This window comes from Crotalus tigris, unplaced genomic scaffold (genome assembly GCF_016545835.1).
Source record: "Crotalus tigris isolate CLP2741 ecotype Arizona unplaced genomic scaffold, ASM1654583v1 scf7180000017666.379230911805:20528666, whole genome shotgun sequence".
NCBI lineage: Eukaryota > Metazoa > Chordata > Lepidosauria > Squamata > Viperidae > Crotalus > Crotalus tigris.
Window position 1 is genome coordinate 16,600,051 of NW_024096552.1, and position 22,707 is coordinate 16,622,757.

The window sequence follows — 22,707 nt, forward strand, 5'->3', positions numbered from 1 at the left end:
TATACCTTCCTGTTATAAACCCTGATTGATCTTTATGCACAAGATGATGCACCACCCTCATAAGCCTATTTACCAAAATTTTTACAAATATCTTATAATCCACGTTTAAAAGAGATATAGGCCTATAATTTTTTGGTAAAGTAAGATCTTGATCCTCCTTTGGAATCAATGATATAAAAGCACTACGCCATGAAGGAGGAATCTCTAAACCCTGTAAGATACCATTAAAAAGATCATTTAATGGTTGGATCATCTCCTCCATTAAGGCTTTATAATAAACAGCTGTTAACCCATCCGTACCCGGTGCTTTCCCTAATTTCAATTGTTGAATTGCTGAGGCAATTTCCTCCTTAGTAATTAAACCATTAATTTCATATTTCTGATCCTCAGTCAGTTTAGGAAAACTTGCCTCAGCTAAATATTTATTTATATCTAACAGTTGTACATTAGTAGATTTGTATAGGTTTTGATAATAATCCAAAAAAGATTTTTTAATTAATTCCTTCTGAGAAACTAGTTTACCCTTATAATTTATTTTCTCTATTATTCTCTGTCTCTGTTTCTTTCTTAATTGATAAGCCAACCATCTCCCCGGCTTATTAGCATTACAAAATGTATTTTGTTTCATAAATAATAAATTGGTTGCAGCTTGATCTGCTATCAACATATTAAATTGTGACCTTAATAACTTTACAGATTCTTTAGTACTTTCATCAGAAGGATTTAGAATCAAAGCCCTTTCTTTTAGTTTAATTTCATCTTCAAGTTCTCTACGTTTCTGAATCTGATTTCGCTTATAAAAATTATTCATTTTTATCAAAACACCGCGCATAAATGCTTTACCTGCATCCCATACCATTGACATTGAAGTCCCCTTATACATATTCAAAGCAAAATAGTCCTTTAAACACTCCTTTAGTTTTTGAACATTCTTCTCTTGTCTAAACAAATTTTCATTAACTCTCCAGGATCTTCTTTCCTCTTTCTCTTGAATCAACTCCATCCAAACTGGACTATGATCCGTCAGTGATCTAGGAAAAATCTTTACATTCTTTACTTTATTATACAAATCCGTGGTAATCAAGAAAAAGTCAATTCTTGAAAAAGATTGGTGTCTGTCAGAAAAAAAAGTAAAGTCTCTCTCCTCTTGATTACGTTCCCGCCAATAGTCCCTTAATTCCCAGTCTTCTTTCATATCAAAAAAGGCTTTAGGTAGCCTTGCTTGTTTAAGAAAAGGAGAGGAACCTTTCTTATCCCTTTGTGTGTCTAAGACACCATTCCAATCACCCATTAATACCACTGATCTATAATCAAGCAAAGTTATTTTTTGGTGTAACTGTTTATAAAATTGTTCCTGTTGTTGATTTGGAGCATAAAGTCCAACTATAAGTACTTTCTTACCATAAATACCAAGTTCAATCATCACATATCTCCCCTGGGGATCTGATTCTACCAGACAAGCTGGCAGGTTTTGTTTGACATATATAACAACTCCCCCTTTCTTCCCAGGTGCAGGAGATATAAAATGAGATCCCAAACGAGCATTAACTAAATATTTCTGATCTTTAAGTAGAATATGAGTTTCCTGTAAACAAATAACATCATTGGTATGTTGCTTCAAATAATAAAAGATTTTTTTCCGTTTCTGAGGAGAATTCAATCCATTAACATTCCAGGTCAAAAACTTTGCCATCTCCCTTGGCACGCAGCCTGGAGAAGACACCATCAAACTCTGACAGAGCTGCGTGTGTTGCATAACTCTTGGGTCTTGCTCCTCCCACCGGCGGTGATGCACTTCCAGGAGAATTCTCTTTGGGCTCTTTTTTACGTTGCTCTTTCTCTTTACGCTTATAGGCTGCACGAGTCATCCTCTGCTCTTTAGCCTCTGTTTGGCGTTGCTTTGCCACTTCTATCATCCCTGCGGAAACCAAATCTAATGCCTCAGATTGCTGCTCAGGTTCCTTACCACTCAAAGATTTCCGACCAGATGAAGTTGAGCCTGCACTCAGGACCGAAGTATAGAAATCTCTAGCTTTGTCAACTGTATTCAATCTGTAACGTGTCCCAGCATGGCTCAAAACGATACCCATCGGAATTTCCCATCTGAATGGCATCGATCTAGCTTTAAGCTCATTGGTTAAAAAAGCAAAGTCTTTCCTACTTCTTAAAATTTTAGATGGGATTTCCTTTAGAATGATGACATCTTGGGCGGCAATCTGAAATCTTTTGTTGTAAAAAGCTTGTATAATCTCATTCCGCAGGGACTTCTTTGTAAAGTAAATCACCACATCTCTGGGCAAATTCTTCTGCTTAGCAATCCAGGAGTTGAGTCTATAAATTTTTTCCACTTCTCTCTGTAATTCTCCTTTATCCATATCCAAAGCCAGCGCCAGATCACTAAGAACCACCTCCATCAAATCTTGATTCATATCTTCCTTGAGGCCTCTAATCCTCAGAGCATACTCCATCTGTCTGTACTGAAACATCAAAATATCTTCTTGTGAGGAGTCCACCTTCCTTTCCACGTCTTGAATTTTGTCATCTAAAGAGTCAACTTTGTCTTCCACTTCCTCAAGCCTTGCATCGAGCTTAACCACCACAGTAGCCAAACCTGAAACAGCTGCCAGTATATCTTGTCGTAATTCATTATTATTTTCTTGCAATTTAGACTTTATCCCCGTTATCTCTTCTTTGAGATCAGATTTAATTTCTGATTTAATCTGTGAAACAAATTGAGTCATTTCCTCTCTCATTTGAACTACAATCTCTCCCATTATGCCTCTAACCTCTTGTACTGAAAGTCCAGGTAGAGGAGGGGAGGGTGGTGGCTGAGCCGGTGGTGCATGTTTAGATTGTTGTTGTAACTGTGCAGTGGAAGTTATAGGAGAAGAAATAACCTTGGGTATTGAGGAAGGCTGCTGCCTCTTTGAAGCCATTTTAAAAAGCACAATTGTCACTTCCCTTTCCCCTCCAGCCAAAAAGGGAGGAGGAAAAAAAGAAAAAAAGAATTTTTAAAAAGAGACAAACTATAATCATTAAAAGTCCAAAATAAATCCCAAGAATAAGTAATAAAAGAGCAAACAATTCAAAAGAAAAAATTCTAAGCCAAAAGCAAAAGCAAAAGCAAAAAACAGTCCTTAAAAAGGGAAAGTAAAACAAAAGAGAAAGGAAAAAAAAACTCCGACACTTTCAAAACGCCATCTTAAGTCCTTTCACTAGTATAACAAAGAAAAGGAGGAAAAATAGTAAAAATCAAAAGATAAAAAAAATAAACACCTAAAATATAACAAAAAATCCTTTAAACTGCTCCGTCCGTTTAAAAATTACTCACCAAAATGCTGTAAACACGGAGATAGAAGCGGCGGTTTCTTTTGCTTCCTAGGAAGCAAAAACAGCTGGGAGGCGGAGATCAGCAAGAGCTCCGAGGGAACACTCCTTTCACCCCCTCTAGAAATAAATCCAGAGGGGGTTCAGGGGTTCTACCTCTACTCTTGCGTTCTCTATCCCTTCCCTTTGCCCGGGAAGGGATTTCCGAGCCGCGGGCCAGCTGATGCGCGCTGCGCTCCGCGGCTCTGACACTTCCCCAGCTGGACGGCTAAAAGCTAGCCGCCATCGCCGTCGCCTCCCACCGGAAGCTCAAGACTTCTGAAGGAACTTTAAACTACAAAGGTATAATTTATTCCTCTCTAGCTGTATTATTTTCCTCAACCTATATTAAGAAAATAGTAGGTGTCTCAGTGAATTGCCTTAACTGATTTAAAGTCTTGATATCCTTCCTATACAAATTTAATTTCTGAAGGGGGCCAATGCATCTGGATTTCTACTTGAATTAGTATTCCTCTCCAGTGACACTTGAGCTCAAATCATACCAAACGTTCCATACCAAATGTGATCGTAACAGCCATGGCTGTTAGTTAACATTTTAGCCTGCTAACCTCTCAATGAATTCCAGCAAGAAATAAAACTACCAATGATATCTGGGGACTGAGTTATTTTATAACGTAATTACTTTCCATCCAGAGGGCAAAAGTCAAGAAAGGACTAATTGTGGAATCAAAATAGGCCTACTCCTTTATTATTTTAGACTCCCTTTCTTCCTCCTGATTACTGCATTCAACATAATCTACAACACTTGGTGATAAACCTGCACACAATTTATAGAGAAAAAAAAACTTGTCTTGATTCAGTCCACTTAACTTTCTGACCAAAGTTCTCTGTCTTTCTCTCTCTTTCCCTCCCCCCCCCTCTGTGTGTGTGCCTGGCACCTGGCTTTCTTCCCTTCCCCTTTTATTTTTTGCATAAGGGAAGGAGAAAGGTATGCAAACAGCAAGGAAGATGCATTGTTCTTTCTATTTGGATATAACACACATACTCAGACTTCCCTCTTTGTAAGTAAGTAGTTGTAAATTGGTAAGATCAGATTATCAGGCAGAAAACTCTTCATTTTGGCTATTATAGTAGAATTTATATCACTCCCCCTCCCTGCTCTCCCCAATGCAACCATTAAATCAGACATGTCAAACTCGAGACATCACATGATGTCGCACAACACATTGGGACAGTTTTGTCATTGCTGGTAATGGGGTGGGCGTGGCTTCTGCATGATGCGTCCAGCCTGCGGGCCGGCAGTTTGACACCCCTGCATTAAATGAACATGCAAGTTATTAAATAAAACACAAGGTGCTTCAGAGTCGGGGAAGGCCCTTGGAGGCCTAGTATAGGCCTAATCCCGCCTGCCCTGGGCCTCCCAAGGCCTCCTCCATCCCTAAGGCAGCAGAGTTCTTGGAACACTCCAAGCATTTCAGCCTGGCAAAGGAATCTAAAGCCAGTCAGCAGAAACAACGAGCACACAAAAGGCAGTTATAGTCTGCTAACAGGCTTTAGGTTACTTTGGCTGGCTAATAGCTGGTTTTGGAGAAGGAGGAGATCTGCAGAGACCTACTAGGATGGGTGGAGATAGGTGGGGCAGTGCTGCAGTATCCCCACAGTGAGTTGAAAGGGGGCACTGCAGTGGCAGTGACTTTGAAATCAGGTTACACATACTTTTTGAGTGGTCTGTTGTAACATCAGTCGCTAAATGACCGATCATAAGTCAAGGACTAGCTATATAAATTCTAAACTATATAGCTTGAGCAAAAGCCTGTATCTTAAGATCTCTTTTAATCCATAACAAATGTAAAGGAATTGGCCTTTACAGAGCCCATCCACGAAAAAGCAAATTTAGCTCTTGATTTTAAATATATTTATGGCAGGATGATGTTTATTTATTTGTTCAATTTCTATGGCCATCCACCTCAGTCAATGACTCTGGATGGCTTACAATTCCAAAGAATATATTATAGTTAAAAACATTAAAAATATTTTACAACAATAAAAAGTAAAAAAAAAACCAGATTAATTTAATCCAGATTAAATATATATAGGAGCAACGTACTTGGCCAGTTAAGAATATAGCCAGGAAATGAGGCCCTTGACACATTTAGCACCCCAGCTTGGGAACATAGCCAGGTTTTTATGATCTTACAAAAGATTAACAGGATAGGGGCCATTCTAACTTCTGATGGGAAGATGTTCCATTGAACAGGGGTCACTGCAGAAAGAGCTTATTTTCTGGTATCTGCCAGCCGATATTCTTTCGTTGCCAGCATTTGCAGCATGCCCATTGTGTTTGACCTGATGGGTGGGTACGGACTCTTGAAAAAGGCAATTCCTCAGGCATCCCAATCCCAAGGCAGGTAGGGCTTTAAAGGTAACCACCAACATCTTGAATTGCATCCAGAAACACACTGGTAACCAGCACAGTTCATGCAGGAGTGGCGTTATGTGTACTGTATATCTGGCACCATTTACTATCTGCATGGTCGCATTCTGCACTTGTTGGAGTTTCTGAATAGTCTTCTGAGGCTGCACCATGTACAGTGTGTTATAGTAGTCTAATCTGGAGGTTACAATGGCATGAGTTACTATGCAGGTCCTCTTGGTCCAGATATGGGAGAACTAATGCATCATCCGAAGGCATGCAAAGTCTCTTCTAGCCTTGCAAGAGCTACAAGTTCAGGAGGGCCAGCAGATTGCATACTGGATCTGTCTGGGGCAGTGCAACCCACTCTAAAACCAGGAATAGAAGAACCTTGTCTCTGGGGGATCCAGATATAGCCATTCCGTCTTGAGTTGGAACCTATTTTGCCCCATCCAGTCCCCAACAGACACTGAGACAGGATATCCATGGCATCACTCAAGGGGCCTGAGAAAGAGATATAGAGCTGGGTGTTGTTCACATACTGATAATATCTCACCCCAAACAAACAGATCATCTCATCCAGCGGTCTCATGTAGATGTTAAAAAGAAGGAGAAAGAGATCAGTGGGGGCTGTGGGCTAGATCTCTCTCCCTCTATCAACACTGACTGCAGCCAGCCCTGTATGAAAGAATAGAACCAGTACCAAACCGCTCATCCCTAATTCCTGGAGCTAGTCCAGAAGGATACTATAATTGATGGTATTGAATGCTGCTTAGAGGTCAAGAAGAGCCAGGATGGATGCACTACCTCTATCCCATTCCTATCAGAGGTTGAGTGTGATCAATGCTGCCTTAGTTTCAAACCCATTCTGAATCCCGACTGAAAGGGGTCTAGATCAGGGGTCCCCAGCCCCCGGTTTGTGGACCAGTACTGATCCACAGCATGCCAGCAACTGGGTCGCACAAAGCCCCATCTGTGAGATACGGGCAGCACACAAAACCACACACCGACTTGTCTGCGGAAAAACCTCTCTACGGAACCGATCCCTGGAGCCCAAAAGGTTGGGGACCTCTGGTCTAGATAATCTGCCTCTGCAGAGTCTGCCATTTAGGAGGGGTGATTTGAAACCAGATGAAAACTGTCCAGGCTAGTTGGGTTGAGTAATGGTCCTTTGACCACTGCCTCTTTAAGAGCTGGCAGAACCACTTCCTTTCTCCAGGAATTTGAAGCAGAGGCTATAGATTACAGGAAGATCCTCCAAGCATCCCAGAAAATTGGAAGAATCATGCTTTGCACTTTTTTGAAATGTTTCTCTCTATATAATGTCAGAAGAATAATTTGGGATTCCAATTTGACCCAGGGCTGTGCAAGAATAAAAACGACATCCAGACAGCTATGAGGAAATAAATATTTAGGCCTAAAAGCAAAATAGTTTGCCTTTAGGATCAGCTGCAGAGAAATGGGGCACAGCAATCTGATTAAATAGGGGAGCTTGTTGAAGTGTGTACATACTGATTCTAGAGTGATGCTTGAGGTGTGTGTGTGTGTGTGTGTGTGTATTGTGTGTGTAGATATATTTATTCTTGTGAACATGCAGTTCCACTGGGAGACCTAATTAACACTGTGTTTATAGACCTTATCCTTTGATGTCTGGATTACATCTGAGTAACTTATTTGGGGGTTTGAGGAAGTTTGCTAATTTTATCTGATTAACTTAGTTTCAGCTTGACTGTCAATTATCTAGTGGAGACACTGATTCTCAGTCCATTGGGGATTCTGTTAATGTTTTAGAAGAAGATGGAAACAATATAAAAAAATAAAATATATTTTCATATAAAACTTCTCACAGTAATAATAGAATACTGAGGAGGTACATTTCAGTACAGGGGAAGATTTCAAGACACTTGAAACAAAAAATATTTATTTTTTATATTTCATATTCCATAACTGCTCATCTCCCTTTCTTTTCTTGCCAACTAACTACAAAGCTTATAAGTTTTGTAAATACCTTAACATCGGAATCAGAAACATTTCCATTGAATAATAGTATAGAACCTCATTCATAGTTGTCTGTATTTTGTAATTCAGCAAACTCACAAATAAGATTTCATGTGAGAACTTGAAAGAATGTGACTGATACAAAATCATACAGCTGGCTTTCATGCCTAAGGGAGGTCTAGAATTCCTACTCTCCTGTTTCTAAGCCAGGACTTAACTACTATATCAAACTGACTCTCTTGTAAGAACCATCATTTATGGGAACCATCATTACTTTTACAACAAAATATCCATTTTTGGTATGCAGAAATTCCATACTATTGAAACTAAAAAACAAAATCTCTTGTACCAGACAACCAAGCTTCTAGCAATGAGCATTTTTAAAAAAGTGTCTTTTAGTCTTGATTTAAGTAACTAGGAACATCCTTAGCAGGAGAAGGTTTTAAAGGTCAACCAACACCTTAAATTGTACCTGGGAGATAATATTTTAATCAAGGCATCCTGTGATCCCCTGTTCACTCTTCATTTTGCTACCTGCACATCCAGAGACAGCAGCCTATGCCAGTATTATTTTGATTGTATTAGATTAAACCGCATTCATTCATTGTTCAGGTAGTTGTCTCCACCAGATAGGCACTGTCAACCTCACTTTTGTGTAAAGCAAGAAGTAATAAAACTGTTCTACATTGAAGTGATAATATATTTCTGATTGTTCATGTGAGTAAAAATAGGAAGATGGAGATCTGTATACAGTGTCTTGAGCTCATGCATAAAGTGTGAACGGTGGAATATAAATCTATTAAATAAATGATTCTGAGCATGACATTTTACACTACCAATCATGTGTGAGAGAAAAATATATACTAGTAGTTTATAAAATCCATCTGCAGTATTAATGTTATTCATAAAATGTTCCCTCTAGCACTTCTAGTTTGTCTCTTGACTTTTCCATCCCTTTTTGCACCGGTTTTATGTTACTGTATAAAAAAATGAAAAACACAACCTATAAATTTTGAAATAACTAAGAGAGCTAATATGCAAGCTAAGCAGCTCTCACTTTACTACTTTCTATTGTCTAAGACAATACTCTAAATTAGCTCTTATATTAAAGAGAGCAAGTGTGTTATGGTAAGCATTTACAATTAGGAATAAATATCTATGAGATCTATTTATATACATTTTCACAGGCCAATTAACTATAAAGCTTCCACTGAACTCACAAGCCTAAATCTCACAAAGATACAATTCCAGAAAGATTAAGAAATGGTAGAAATACTTCCAGTTCAAAAAATGAACATAGTGCTAAAGCTGTAAATTACTATCTGATCTGCAATGAACAAGAAAACCATCCATATACTTAAGTTTCTATGGAACTTGAGTATGGAACCTAATAATTAGTACCTTCCTCTGAATTTGTGTCAATGAGATCCATTCAGTTTAAAGCCTCAGTATTGGATTTAATTTTGTCTGATCAAAGAAAATGAAAAAAACAAAACAAAACTATATGTCAAAATACCCAAGAAACAAATGATTTAAGTATGTCCACAACAGTTCACAAAGCTCATTACAGTTAATTATCTTTTTGGAAATCTACAGGTCATGGAATTGCCTCAGAAGCCTGTTAACACTTTACTCACTCCTCACACTGTTTCAAAGTTATAATACTTTACCTAAGGGCTGCCATCCTGGTTCTAATATGGGATTATATTAACATATATTCTTTCCATATATTTTGCTAAATTACAAAATATATAAACCATGGTTGCATGGGGGTTCAAAAAAGGAATCTTGAGCAGCAACTTAAAAGGGTAGAATATAGTCTTTCCTGGAATACCGGTACATCCCTAAGATCTGTTCATATTCTCACTCCAATACTGCCTTCTTGTGTTTGTGTATGGAATTAATTGGAAAAACTGGTCAATTACTATATAATAGAAAAAAATAGATACAGACATCAGAACAAGATGTTTTAAAACTATTTCTTAGGGGTCAAAGGCCAACATTACTTATGAGTACATATATAATAATCAGTTGTTCAATGTACATATATCTTTTACCTGTTTAACTACTGCTTGGTTATTGTCACTGTAGATAATTCAGATTTTTTTACTGTCTTATCACTCATTTTATAACTTCATATCATTTATGGATATTGTAACACTAATAGATCCTGCTAATGTACAAGAAACAATCCAGTTAATATTTAACTTAGCACTATGAAGTTTTTAAAATAATTAAAAACAGAGAAGATGCAACTTTTATGAAGTGCAAAACAACATGCATTTGGGATCACCTCTTTTAAATATATTGTTTTCAGCTATCTGTTCCTAGTTCAGGTTTCTAGTTTCTCCATTGCATTAGGCACATTGAATTCTATAATCCTAAAACATGTACACATATAACAAGAGCATCAACATTTCTGCTACTGCAAAATATGACTTTCTAATGAAAACACAAAGAATAATTTGAAAGTGTACAACATTCATTTGTTGTTGTTTTATATAGTCAGAGAAAATGTTTCCATAGCAGCAAGGAAGATGTTAAATCTTTGAATCAATACAGAGCTCCAGAATTCATGGCAATAGAGGAATAACCTATTTCCAGAAGTACAAAGAGCAAGAAAGATGATTAGATGCTAAAATATATAAAGAATTGGGTATGTCCTATTCTCCAAAGAACCTGAAGGCAGGACAAGAAGCAATAGATGGAAACTAATCTAAACTGTAAACTGTCTAAAACTAGAATGAACACTGCCACTTTGCTACACATATTGAGGCTGTTCCTTATTCCACTTCACACAGCAGAATTATAACTTTGGAAATCCTTTTGGCTTCTTGTTGTGGAAATGGCAAGCTTGTCTTTGCTTAGTGATCTCACTAGTCCCAAAAAATGTTTCCATGTGATTAGTCAAATCTGCAGATGTTTTACAGAGATCCTTTACAACTTAGATACTTCAGACTGCAGAGGAAAACATTTTCAGAAACTGCATGTTAAGTCAGCTGAATTATGCCCATTATTTAACATGATGTAATAATAAAAGTATCTACTAAATGGCAACAGACTTTCTTCCTAACTTTGATAATTCTTGTGATTTGTCAAAAGCTTACTTCAACACTCAGGGGAACTGTTATTTATCAGCCAAATTCTCACAATCTATAGCAGCAAGTAGCAGGGGAGTGATATTGACTAAATCCAAGTTCAAAATAAGGTCATATAATAGCAATTTTCCTAGGAAGGAAAGTCTGCTAGCTCCAGTTTCTTATTATCCCCGCAAAATAATAAAGAATTCCTATTTTTCTTCTATCAAAAGGACAAAGAATTTCACTATATCCAAGTCAAAGATGACAAGTCCCTCTACATTTAAACCCCCAAATTAACTACTAAAAGAAGGTGAGCACTTAACTGAAATGAAGAGTGAAAAGGTAACATTTGGAAAATATAATTATGTCATTATTGCCATAGGGCAGTAAAAAAAACCAAACGAGAAATATTCTCCAGAAAGGAATTATATAATTCTGTAGATTTTAAGAGTGAAGTCAGATTCTGCCCAGATACTCGAGTCCTTTTTTCTTGCCCGTTGAATTAATAAATAGGGGCATTTGATTAAGATCTAAAGTTTCTTGCTTAAACCTTACCAATTACAACGTAATTCAAAACAAAGTATAAAATAATAAATTATGAAAGCTAATTCTATGCTATCAACAGAAATATGTATGACTACTTAATTGTTATTCCCTGGAAAATCCCATTAATAATTACTAAACATTACGTTGGGAAAGGAAGTCTTATCAATGAAATCCTCAAACCTTAACAAAATAATTTTAGCAGCCCATTTATTTTCCTTCTAATATGAGATTTAATTCTACTTTGTTCCCTTCCTAATATGACATTTTAACTGTTATTACAAGTAAAAAAATGTATCTTATATGTTCAAGCAAAAGTAAACACTGTGATAGAGAGAAGGTAGTGATAGTAGATCATTTTTAATCAAGTGAAATTAATTTAGTACAATGTGACAATAATTATATTAACAATTGCTCTGTATGTTTGAACTCTTATATTTTCATAGTGAATAAAAACTCTTTAAATAGTTAGCATTCAGTAAGTTAAATGTTTTCTAAAAAGTGAAGAGTTTTGCTGATTCAGTATGAAACATGCTGCTGTGGTCCGCGGAAAAGAAAATAAGATTTAACAAGGCAAGTATAAAAGTCCACAGCAGGAATTCATTATTTGGACAATTGTTCATTTTGTTAAGATCCTGGCCTGTTTTAATATCCATCAATTCACCACGCTATATTTGTAGTTTTTCTTTTGTGCTGTGTCTATTCTAATTAGATACAAAGTAGAAAGATTTGAAATTATGTCAAATTTTTGAGGAAACATGTCACAGATGCATACTCTGGCATAAATGTATCCTGGAACAGTTGCCTAAAATTGAACCAATACTAAAGGAAGACTGGGGAATGCCAACAGAAGTGGTTTACAAAAATACTTCAATGACCATTACATCTGCAATAGATAAAGCATATTAAATGGTTCAGATCAGATTAAAATTTATAACACATAGTTGTATATAAATAAATGCAACTATATATTTCATTTATTTGTAATTAAAAGCTTGTTAAAAGTTGATTCTTAGAAATATGTTGGTTATTTTTCAATGACAAAAAAATTCAAAGGCAAATAAGTAATACTGACAAATGTTAAAAAATAGAAAACTATGTAGTTGAGATTTCAGGTCAAAATATAAAATGATTATTAAAATTAATGTTGTCACAACCTGCTGCAACAATGTTTTTGAAATTAAGTTCTATGTAACAGTATATTCTATGTAACAACAACTTGGATATGTTCCAGAATAACCCTCAAAGATATTGGATACTTTTCTTTTACAAAAATAGATATTCCTACAAAAATGCAATTATCAATTAATGAAAGAAGATTCAGTTTTCTCAATTTGGAACTTTACTATGATGTTTGCCTATTGTCAAGTACTAAATATTGGAACCCAACAATTGGTGTTATTTTTCTGATTTGGTCAACCTTGGCATATACATTTACATCTTTTGGTTGGATGGATAGTATTAAGATCTAAATGTACTAACAAGTTATGGAATTCAATATCTAATAAAAGAAATTGATACTTTTCTCCACACAAAATTAATTTTATGGAGAAACCCAACTTTAAAATTGAGAAGAAAGTGGTGATATGGAGAAATTGGATAGAAGTGAGGCTACTGACTATGAGCAACTGATAGATGATGCAGATAAATTTTTAATATCTATCAGATATAAAATGATATAAACCAATGGCAATATTTACAATTATAATATTTATTAACCATGCTGTTTGGACCTGCAGTATTTCAGCTTCTGGGACATCTAAGATACTTGAACAATTTGTTAAATTCTTGTTAAATCCTTTAAGAGTCAAAACGAATCCTATTCGTTTTAATAGGCTTTTGTTATCAATTAATCAATGTAATATGCAGATTTTAAGAAATGAGTGGAATGAAGAATTAGAGGGAATAGAATAGAATAGAATAGAATGAGTTGGAAGGGACTTTGGAGGTCTTCTAGTCCAACCTCCTACTTAGACAGGAAACCCTATACCATTTCAGACAAATGGTTGTACAATCTCTTTTTTAAAACTTCCAGTGTTGGAGCATTCACAACTTCTGGAGGCAGGTTGTTCCACTGATTAATTGTTCTAACTGTCAGGAAAATTTTCCTTAGTTCTAGGTTGCTTCTCTTTTGTTAGTTTAGATCCTTTGCTTCTTGTCTTGCCTCAGCTTGACTCCCTCTTCTTTGTGGCAGCCCCTGAGATATTGGACCACAGCTATCATATCCCCCCTTGTCCTTCTCTTCAGTAAACTAGACATGCCCAATTCCAGCAACCGTTACTTATATGTTTTAGACTCCAGTCCCCTAATCATCTTTGTTGCTCTTCTCTCTACTCTTGCTAGAGTCTCAACATCTTTTTTACATTGGGGTGACCAAAACTGGATGCAGTATTCCAAGTGTGGCCTTAGCAAGGCATTGTAAAGTGGTATTAATACTTCATGTGATCTTGATTCTATCCCTCTGTTAATGTAGCCTAGCATTGTGTTGGCTTTTTTGGCAGCTGCAGCACACTGCTGGTTCATATTTTCTTCTTTTTTTTTTCTTCTATGTATTTTGGGAACATTTTTCCCTCTCCTTTTTTCCTTGTTGCTATTTTTACTTTTACTTTTTTCTTTTTTTCCCCTTTTTTATTATTATTTTTTTAACTACTTTTATGGATTTCCCCTCCTAATTAATAGGAGCCTATGGGATTATAAAAGCTGGCCATTTGGCTACTTGGTAGATTACAATTCAAGAAGTAAAGACAAAGATGAGCGATTCAAATCTATCTAAACTTGGGAAAAAAGGATCTTCTGCCCCTGCCTCGACTTCTGCAAGTCCAGTATATCAGAAATCAATTGCGACAATGTTGCAGCAGGAAAAGATCTATGCTCACCAAAAAGACACTCAAGCAATTTTGCAAGCAATTGCAGCCCAGACGGCAACTTCAACGAAAAATCATGAAAAGTGATCTTGACAACATGAACCAAAAAATTACTAATATAGATTCCCAAATTGAAAAGTTTAACCAGATGATTACAGTCAATCAGCAAAGAATTCAAAAAATGGAAGATAAGTCAGTTGAAGTTGACCAGAAATTAGAAGCTTTAAAAGATGAAAAATGAAAAATTGGCCCAAATAAATGGAGAATTGGAAGACTCGTTGGCGATCATAGAAATGGAATGAGCCTCATATTTTTTAAGATTCCAAAATATAATAGAAGACAAGGAAGAGAATCTTTTGAACTTGATGACGGAGTTACTGGCAGATGTTCTCGGAATGGGGAAGATCCAAATGGAAGGAGAATTGGATCAGATCTATAGAATCAACTCAAACTATGCTAGAAGAAATAAAGTGCCCAGGGAAATCCATGTTAGATTTCTTAAAAAATCCATAAAAGATGAAATTTTGAGAAAAGTAAGAGATCAACCATTAAGATATAAAGAAAAAGAAATAGTAGTTCTCAAACAAATTCCTAGAAGGATAAGAGAGGCCCAAAGAGACTATCAGTTTCTAACCAGGAAATTGGCTGAAAAAGGAGTGAATTTTAGATGGTTGATTTCAGAAGGGATCTTAATCTACTAGGACACGAAAAAATACAGACTGGACACACCACTTAAAGCAATAGAATTTTTTGACAACCACAGAGCTTTCCTGGAAAAAGGTGATCCTAAACCCAAGAAGCAAGAAGAAACAGTAGTTGAAGGAGCTGCTACACAGAGGAGGAAGAAGTCAAAAATACATACCCAGAAGAAGGAGCAAGACCGAGAGACCAGACACAGATAAGATCGACTAGAAGACTGAAACCTAGATATAATTGAAAGAGATGGAGATTATTTTTTATAAAAAGATCAAGATAGCAAGCATACTTAATACTCCTTTCTCCTCCTACTTTCCCCACAATAACAACCTTGGGCTGAGAGAGTATAATTCGTCCAAAGTCATCCAGCCAGGTTTCAAGCCCAAGGTGAGACTAGAACTCATGTTCTCCTGCTTTCTAGTCTGGTGCCTTAATCACTAGACCACATTGGCTTTCACTTATAGTTTGATATCATTGACTGATAGTCCATTGAAGCTAACTGAGAAAGGATATAGATCTGTTGTTGAGAACAGGCAAAAGCAATAAACTGTTAGAAGAGAAACAGCACCTCAGTCATGAGAAAGCAGAAGTATAATAAAAAAATATCAGAATAACCCTTCCATGATTTAGTTTTGTATAAAATAGAAAAGATAGACACTGGTGGAATTTCAAGATGTTGTTATTCTACCCTTCAGCAATAAAGACATTCCTGGAATCCCTGCTGCATTTGTTTCTTGACCCTGCCTACCTCAAGGGGCTGATATTAACCTGCCATTTTACCATGAAACCTGGCAGATATAACGAAGTCCTTAGCTTACCCACTCCAATGTGTATTAAGCCAGTGTGCTGAGATTAAATTAACCAAGTTATACAGTAATTTTGTTACCTGAATCCCCAATTTATTTATGGATGCCATGAACTACCTGCCCATTACTTATAATGGACATGCTGATTCATCTTCACCCATACAAAAATAAAATGGACTAAACACAAATATTCCTTTCCTTCCTTATTGGTGCTGCCAAAACAGCTTAAATTGTCTTTAAAAGCAGTTTCAAAACTTTTATCTGAATTTCCCTATGAACAGATAGCTATTTCAGGGAAATGTTTTGAAATAATTTGAAATAAACAAGAAAAAAATATGTCTTTGGTTAGTACATTTGTTTTATTAAAATCCTTTTAAATATAAATGTCAGAGCCCCTCACATGAATTTGCCTTAATCTTTCCGTTCTTCCTTTGCTTGCTTTTGCCTATGTATTTTTGGGACTTGCCATACTATTAGGGGAGGGTATTTGCATGGGGACTGATATTTGCCTTTCTCTGCTCTGTACAAGATGCCCTCCCTCTGGATGAGAGAAATGTGACCTGAAAACATCTGCCTTATCTCCAGATGGTGTTGGGAAATGAAACCAAGAGACCTTGAGAAGTGTGCTAAATCTCCAGCTTCTCATAACACAGTGGCACCTGTGGATTGGATGGATTTCAGCCAGACGGTTGGGCATTGGGGGGAGAATGCATTGCCTTTTTGATATAATCCTCTATGCGCCAAATCTCAGACATTGCTTTGCTTTCTTGTCATCATTAACTTTTAATAAAAGTTTCCTTTTGAGACAGTATTTCAAGAGTTCTGCTTTCTTGGGAGATCTAGTTGAGGTAGGTCCTTACAATAATATAATTTATTAACAGAAGATCTGAGCCAAATTAATGTACAAACCAGATTGAAGTGCAACTCTAACTGAGGTTGACATCTGTTACTTTCAGAATTTAAGTTTCTAAATTACCTCTCCTTCTTCCAAGTACCCTGACCTTTTCTTTCAAACCAGAGGTACCATTAATATATGAATACTTTGAATAATATTTTAGCATAGCCTATCATATATAGTCATCCAACTTATCCTAAGTGAAGAGCAGAAAGAAAAGGAACATTTATCTATTCAGCCAAATCCCTAATTTCTGTCAAGAATCATAAATTAGTATAGTGCATTAAATATAAGATAAGATAGCCTTGAATACACTGGCACACATTTGCCACTCTCAAAAGAATATATATATATATATATATATATATATATATATATATATATATATATATATATATATATATATATATATATATATATATATATATATCCTTCCTCCCAGAAGGTAACAAAGAAAATCAGTCATAGAAAGGATGTATAATATCCCTGACAATACTGAGGATCCTGGTCAAGCAGCATTTATATGCCATGTCCCAGACAGAAGGAAGTGAACTACCAATAATCTTTTTTGTTATCTTCATCACTCTTTGCACAGCCTTCCATCTGAAACAGTAATACTTCCAACCACACAGTAATACAATATGACAGGATGCTTTCTATTGTCTCTCTATAGAAATTGATAATGACCGGGGAAGGAAGATGTGGAGTCAATATGGATTCAATATGGACTCAGTTGGAGGTATTGTACCCAAATATTTTCCTGATGTAGGTCTTTGAATGTCTGCACAAACTAGGCTCATAAATCAATGTCATTTACAAAAAGCATTAAGATACTTGAACTAGTAAAGGGGAAATGTATACAAGACAGCTAATATTTCATGTAAGAAATCTCATTTTATCACTGCTAGAGTGCATATCAGACAACTTCATAGTTGGCATCTTTAGAACAGAGCTCAATAGACATTCACAATAAGTAAATATCCATATTTTGCATTTAGTTTTCAATGAATGAAAACGTGTACCAAATATATCAAAATATATCCTCCTTAATCAAATCAAAAGATATGATTTAAACAGAAGCACCTACAAAAATCTCTGGGTAAATACCAAAATACTGATTACAATCTCAAGTGATTAATTTGTGTAATATGTGTGTCCGCACGCGCAATTATGCTGCTTATGTGTAATGATCCCATATCAGATTTATAACATTTTACTCCTTTTCTCAGTAAATAGCTGAAATTCAGAAGTAATTCTCACCAAAACCAATCTTGAAAGATTTTTTTTCTTCGTAACAAACATAAAAAGTAATCCACAAGTATGGAACTTTATTTCCCTGTGAGCTAATTTGTGTGAAAATTCTCCTTATGTAGAGAATCCTTCCTTCCCTTCTCACCTGCCTTTACCAAAGAAGGGCAAGGATAGCTTGCTTGTTCTCATTCTCTTGAGAGAGTAGAGTTCTGAGATTAGACCATTTTTCTCTTTTTTAGCAACACTAATAGAAATTGTCCACTCTCAACCTTTTGAAGTTGATCCAAAAATATATGATTGATAAGAATCAAAAGCAAGAAAGGCCAAGATGAATGCACTATCCTATCCCAGTCCTACCACAGATCTACAAGTACAATCAATGATAGCTCGGGGGTATCTTTCAGTCTGAAATTTGACTGAAAAAGATCAGATGTTTTGTTTCTTCAAGGGCACGCTGGAAATGGAAGATAATTGCCTTCTCAATAATTTTTCCTAAAAATTCTCTAGTTCTTAATTTACAATTATTTTATAGTTTCCTAGAGCACACAGTTCTGATCTTTGAAAGGTATAGAAACATCATGGTATTTGAATTTCTTTTACAAAGAGTCATAGACCATTATGATCACTAGTCATGTTTGTCCAGTGAGATGCCCACACAATCACTTTGCTTAACAACCTTAATCCCTGTTTTCCCCATTGCAATCATTAAGCAAGCATGGCCTCCAAACTGTAGAGAGAGGCTGAGGAGTAGATTTCCTTCCTGAATGCAATTTCAGTATCTTTAGACAGAGTTCATAAATCTCCTCATTCAACACCATTGTAATTTCAAATAGTTGCTGAATGAACTCATGTATGCTATTTGTACGCTATTCTACTCAGTAACAACTCCTTATTCCACCAATAAGTTTGAAATATAATCAATTCAGAAAGTCAGAACTAACAACAACAAAATCACTCCAATATCAAAATCCTTAATCAACTATCCCCAAACTTCTCACCATTCATTTGTTCCCAAAGACCTTCAGAACCAATCTTGTCTCCAAGGGTATTCTAGAGAAGAGGAATGGTACAGAGAAGGACTGTTCCAGGGGCTCTTTCAAAGAAGGATTTATTTATTTATTTATGAGACTTATATACCGCTTTAAGTGCAAGCACTCTCTAAGTGGTGTATACCAGTAAGCAATGTATATATATATATATATATTTACATTGCCCTCAACAATCTGGGTCCTCATTTTACCTACCCCGGAAGGATGGAAGGCTGAGTCAACCTTGAGCCGGTGAGATTTGAACCGCTGACCTGCTGAACACAGTCAGCTAAAGTGGCCTGCAGTACTGCACTCTAATTGCTGCGCCACCTCGGCTCTTTTTGGTGCAGTGTTCAAAGTATTTGATAGCGTCATTAAAGACCAGATTCTGCAGTGTATCTTTCCCCTTGTATCTTGAACAGAAGCAACTTGGAGAAGGTGATTTGATAGATACCCAAGTCCTGGGCCACAAAGAATATTAAAAACCAGCACCTATAAGCCAGTCAGCATCTAGTGCAAATCAAACAATGTCACAAAAACAAACTCTGATATTCCATTACCACTTAAGATATTGCATTCTCGATCAGCTACAGCTTCTGAATGGGCTTAAAGACAGCCACTCAAAAACAAGTTTATTTCAACTAAGAAATAAGAAAGGCACAAATGATCATAAACAAAACCTTCTAGCTTAGGAATGGCTGCAACTAACTATGGCCCCCATCTGCTCTACAGAAAAGCCACAAGACCAAGAATACCCTTGGATTGAGAACCTGCTCTACAAAACAGAACACCTTGGATGATCCCTCTGGAGAGTGCGAACTTTGCACAAAATTCTTGAGGCAATACAGTCTATTAGTTTTCATGCAAACATAATGAAACATTTTTATGATAATTGCCCTATGGAAATTCATTCATCTTGCCAAATTTGATATCTTGCTTATCCAGATGCCTGTTAATTGATAAATATTATCGAGCTTTGTATGGCTGGTCTTTCCTCAAAATCAGACTCTGAGATAGTATCACAGCCATCTAAATTACAAATAAATAATTGCTAAATTAAGGCATAAGGGCATTAAAAAAGAAAAAAGTAACCTATCTTTTAGAAAATATTAGCTATTCTTTAACAATAGAAAATGTAGAGTAAGCTAAAATAATTTGTTGCTGCAGATGATTGAACAGGATGATTGAGGACCAGACTCCCTTTTCTTTTCATAAATTTGGTTGCTTACTGCGGGATGCATTGTTAAGTCTAAATCAATGTTTCTCAATCTTGGCCACTTTAAGATATTTGGACTTCAACTCCCAAAATTCCCCAAATAGCATGAGTTGAAGTTCACATATCTTAAAGTGGTCAAAATTGAGAAACACTGGACTAGGTGGACATTGGATCCAATTCAACAGAGTTCTTCACAAGCAGCTGTCTGCAACATTTGTATCTCAGCATTTCTTTTAACACTGTAGGATTTTAGAACACACTTAATCATTGTTCATCACCCTCTACTTTTCAAACAATTACTTAAGCTGCAGGAATAGACTTGTTTATTTAGGCCAAAATTTTTATAAGCATAGACCACAACAGAGGTTCTCCAGTAACCTGGAGATTTAATCCAATACTTTAACTATGATATGATGCATTCCTTTGTGGATTGGTCATTCCCATCCCCACAAATGCTACACTTTTTAAGTATGCCATATAAAACAGTAGAATCTACCCTTTTCTCCCTGATTTCTTGTTTTCTATGTGTAAAAACTATTTTTACATAGGTATGCAGTCAATTATATGTATCACTATTGTTGAACAAAATATAAAACAATTCAGTTACTAGTTTATCACTTACTTGTAGATCAGGTAGGAGAAAGCAGTGGAACAACCTGCCTCCAGAAGCCGTGAATGCTCCTAAACTGGAAGTTTTTAAGAAAAGACTGGATAGCCATTTATCTGAAATGGTATAGGGTTTTCTGTCTGAGCAGGGGGTTGGACTAAATGACCTCCAAGGTCCTTCCAACTACTACTACTACTACTACTACTACTACTACTACTACTACTACTACTTATTATTATTATTATTAGTCAAGAAAATCGGTTGAAAGATTATGACATAAATTGGCCCTGATGTTTCGCACCGTTGGGGGACCCTGGAAAGGGTCAAAAGTCACCCTATAGGGGCGACTAGCAAGGAGGGGATCCCCGCTTGATTGCATGAGGGCAGTAGCCCTTCTGCTTGATCGGGGCAGCCCTCCAAACCGGCGGACAAAAGACCAGCCATAGAAATATGGCTCGTCACTAGGCTGCAGGCAGCAGAACTCAAATCTACCACCAGGCACCTATAAAGCAGCGAAGATGAGACTGGGTTTGATCTACCTCTCTTTAATCCTAACTATTTTTTCTACCTGCATAAGTTGCCCAAAGTACTTTCCCCCCTGTGGAGAGGGAAGGGAGATTCTATCCCACCCTCTAAAAACAGCGGCAACTGACTATCCAGAGGAGTTTAAAACGTTGCAAGAATAATTTGATTATAACTGGATTTTTATCTTTTTTAAAATTTGTGGATTAAAAGATTCTTATTGAAGATTTGGGTTTTTATTTACAAAAAAGAAGTAAAATTGAAAAAGGATTATAAAAATTTTGACTTAAAAGAAAACTCTAAGTGGTATGGGTGACATCTTGTGGCTAAACCTGATATTACAACTTGTTATTGCTTAAAAGAGACTTGGCTGGAAGCCCAGACTATAGATAAGACTTTGTAACCTTGACAGATATCAGCTGTGAGAAGCCCAGCTGTGTTCTATACTCAGTGACAAAAAAATTTTCATTCTCTGATTGTAAGCTTTTAACTTAACATGCTACGAAGAGAATATGGACAAAGATCAGGAACAGATTCTCTTTATCTGTAACACCATCAAACATTCAGATCTGCCTATTCCAGGTAGACAAAAATGCCAACGCAATCTGAACATCTGGCTGACTGTGATCATAACAACAACAACAACAACATCTTTCCAGGACCTTGGAAAGGATTCAATAAGTAGACAAAATGCCGAATGCAGCCTGAACATCTGGCTGACTGCGCTGAACCATCATCATCATCATTATCATCATCTTCATCGGTCAATTGCAGAACAGCTTCCTGCAATGATACCTTTAACACAATAAAATCAGCCTATCCCATTATGAAGGCAATCACATTAAAAGATAGTGTATATTGTCAGTTTGGATCACAATTTATTATAAAATTAAATAATGGAACTAGTAATTCCACTTTTTAATTTAAAATTTAAAATATGTTTGTAGACTTTTTAAAGAACAGCTATAATATTAAGCTATTGTGTCTGATATAGGACTGTAACTCAATGTAACTGTAACAGAAACTACACCATTTTATCAAATGGCAAAATTAGACTGGCAAAGAATGTTTGAATTCTATTTCTAAACACAAGCGCTAGCTGGTCCTAAAAATACTATTCACCTTACCAGTAAGTAAATTCTTTATAGAAAATCTTGAACAAATATTGTACTAGAAGCATATAAAGTGGCATTTTTTAACAACCCATTGTTTGATTCAAATCAGCAGACTGACCTGAAAGGCAGAATAAGGCTCCAAACTTAATTTCTATTCAGGAACAAGAGAAACATACAATTTTTCTTCAGTTTGTAATAAAAAAGGCTATTATGACAGACTATTATTTATAATGAAGTATTGGAGAAAATGAAATTGTTTTTCAGGCTCTTAAAAGACTAACAAAATTTCAAGAAAAATTCTGAAAAAATAGGTAATCCTCAAGTTATGACAGTTCATTTAGCAACC

General features: G+C 36.1%; 1 protein-coding gene across 12 annotated transcripts in view; it reads right to left on the reverse strand.

Moving 5' to 3' along the window:
• The window catches only part of BBS9 (Bardet-Biedl syndrome 9), a 273,478-nt gene that overhangs the window by 82,237 nt on the left and 168,534 nt on the right, over positions 1-22,707 (reverse strand). Inside the window, exon 21 of one of the 12 annotated variants that reach the window (XM_039336806.1) lies at positions 13,930-15,148. The exons of the other annotated variants lie outside the window; for them this stretch is intronic. Coding sequence (XP_039192740.1) covers positions 15,054-15,148 — 95 coding nt within the window. The 3' untranslated portion in view covers positions 13,930-15,053. Of the gene's footprint in view, positions 1-13,929; positions 15,149-22,707 lie in introns of those variants that run through there. 12 annotated transcript variants of the gene reach the window in all.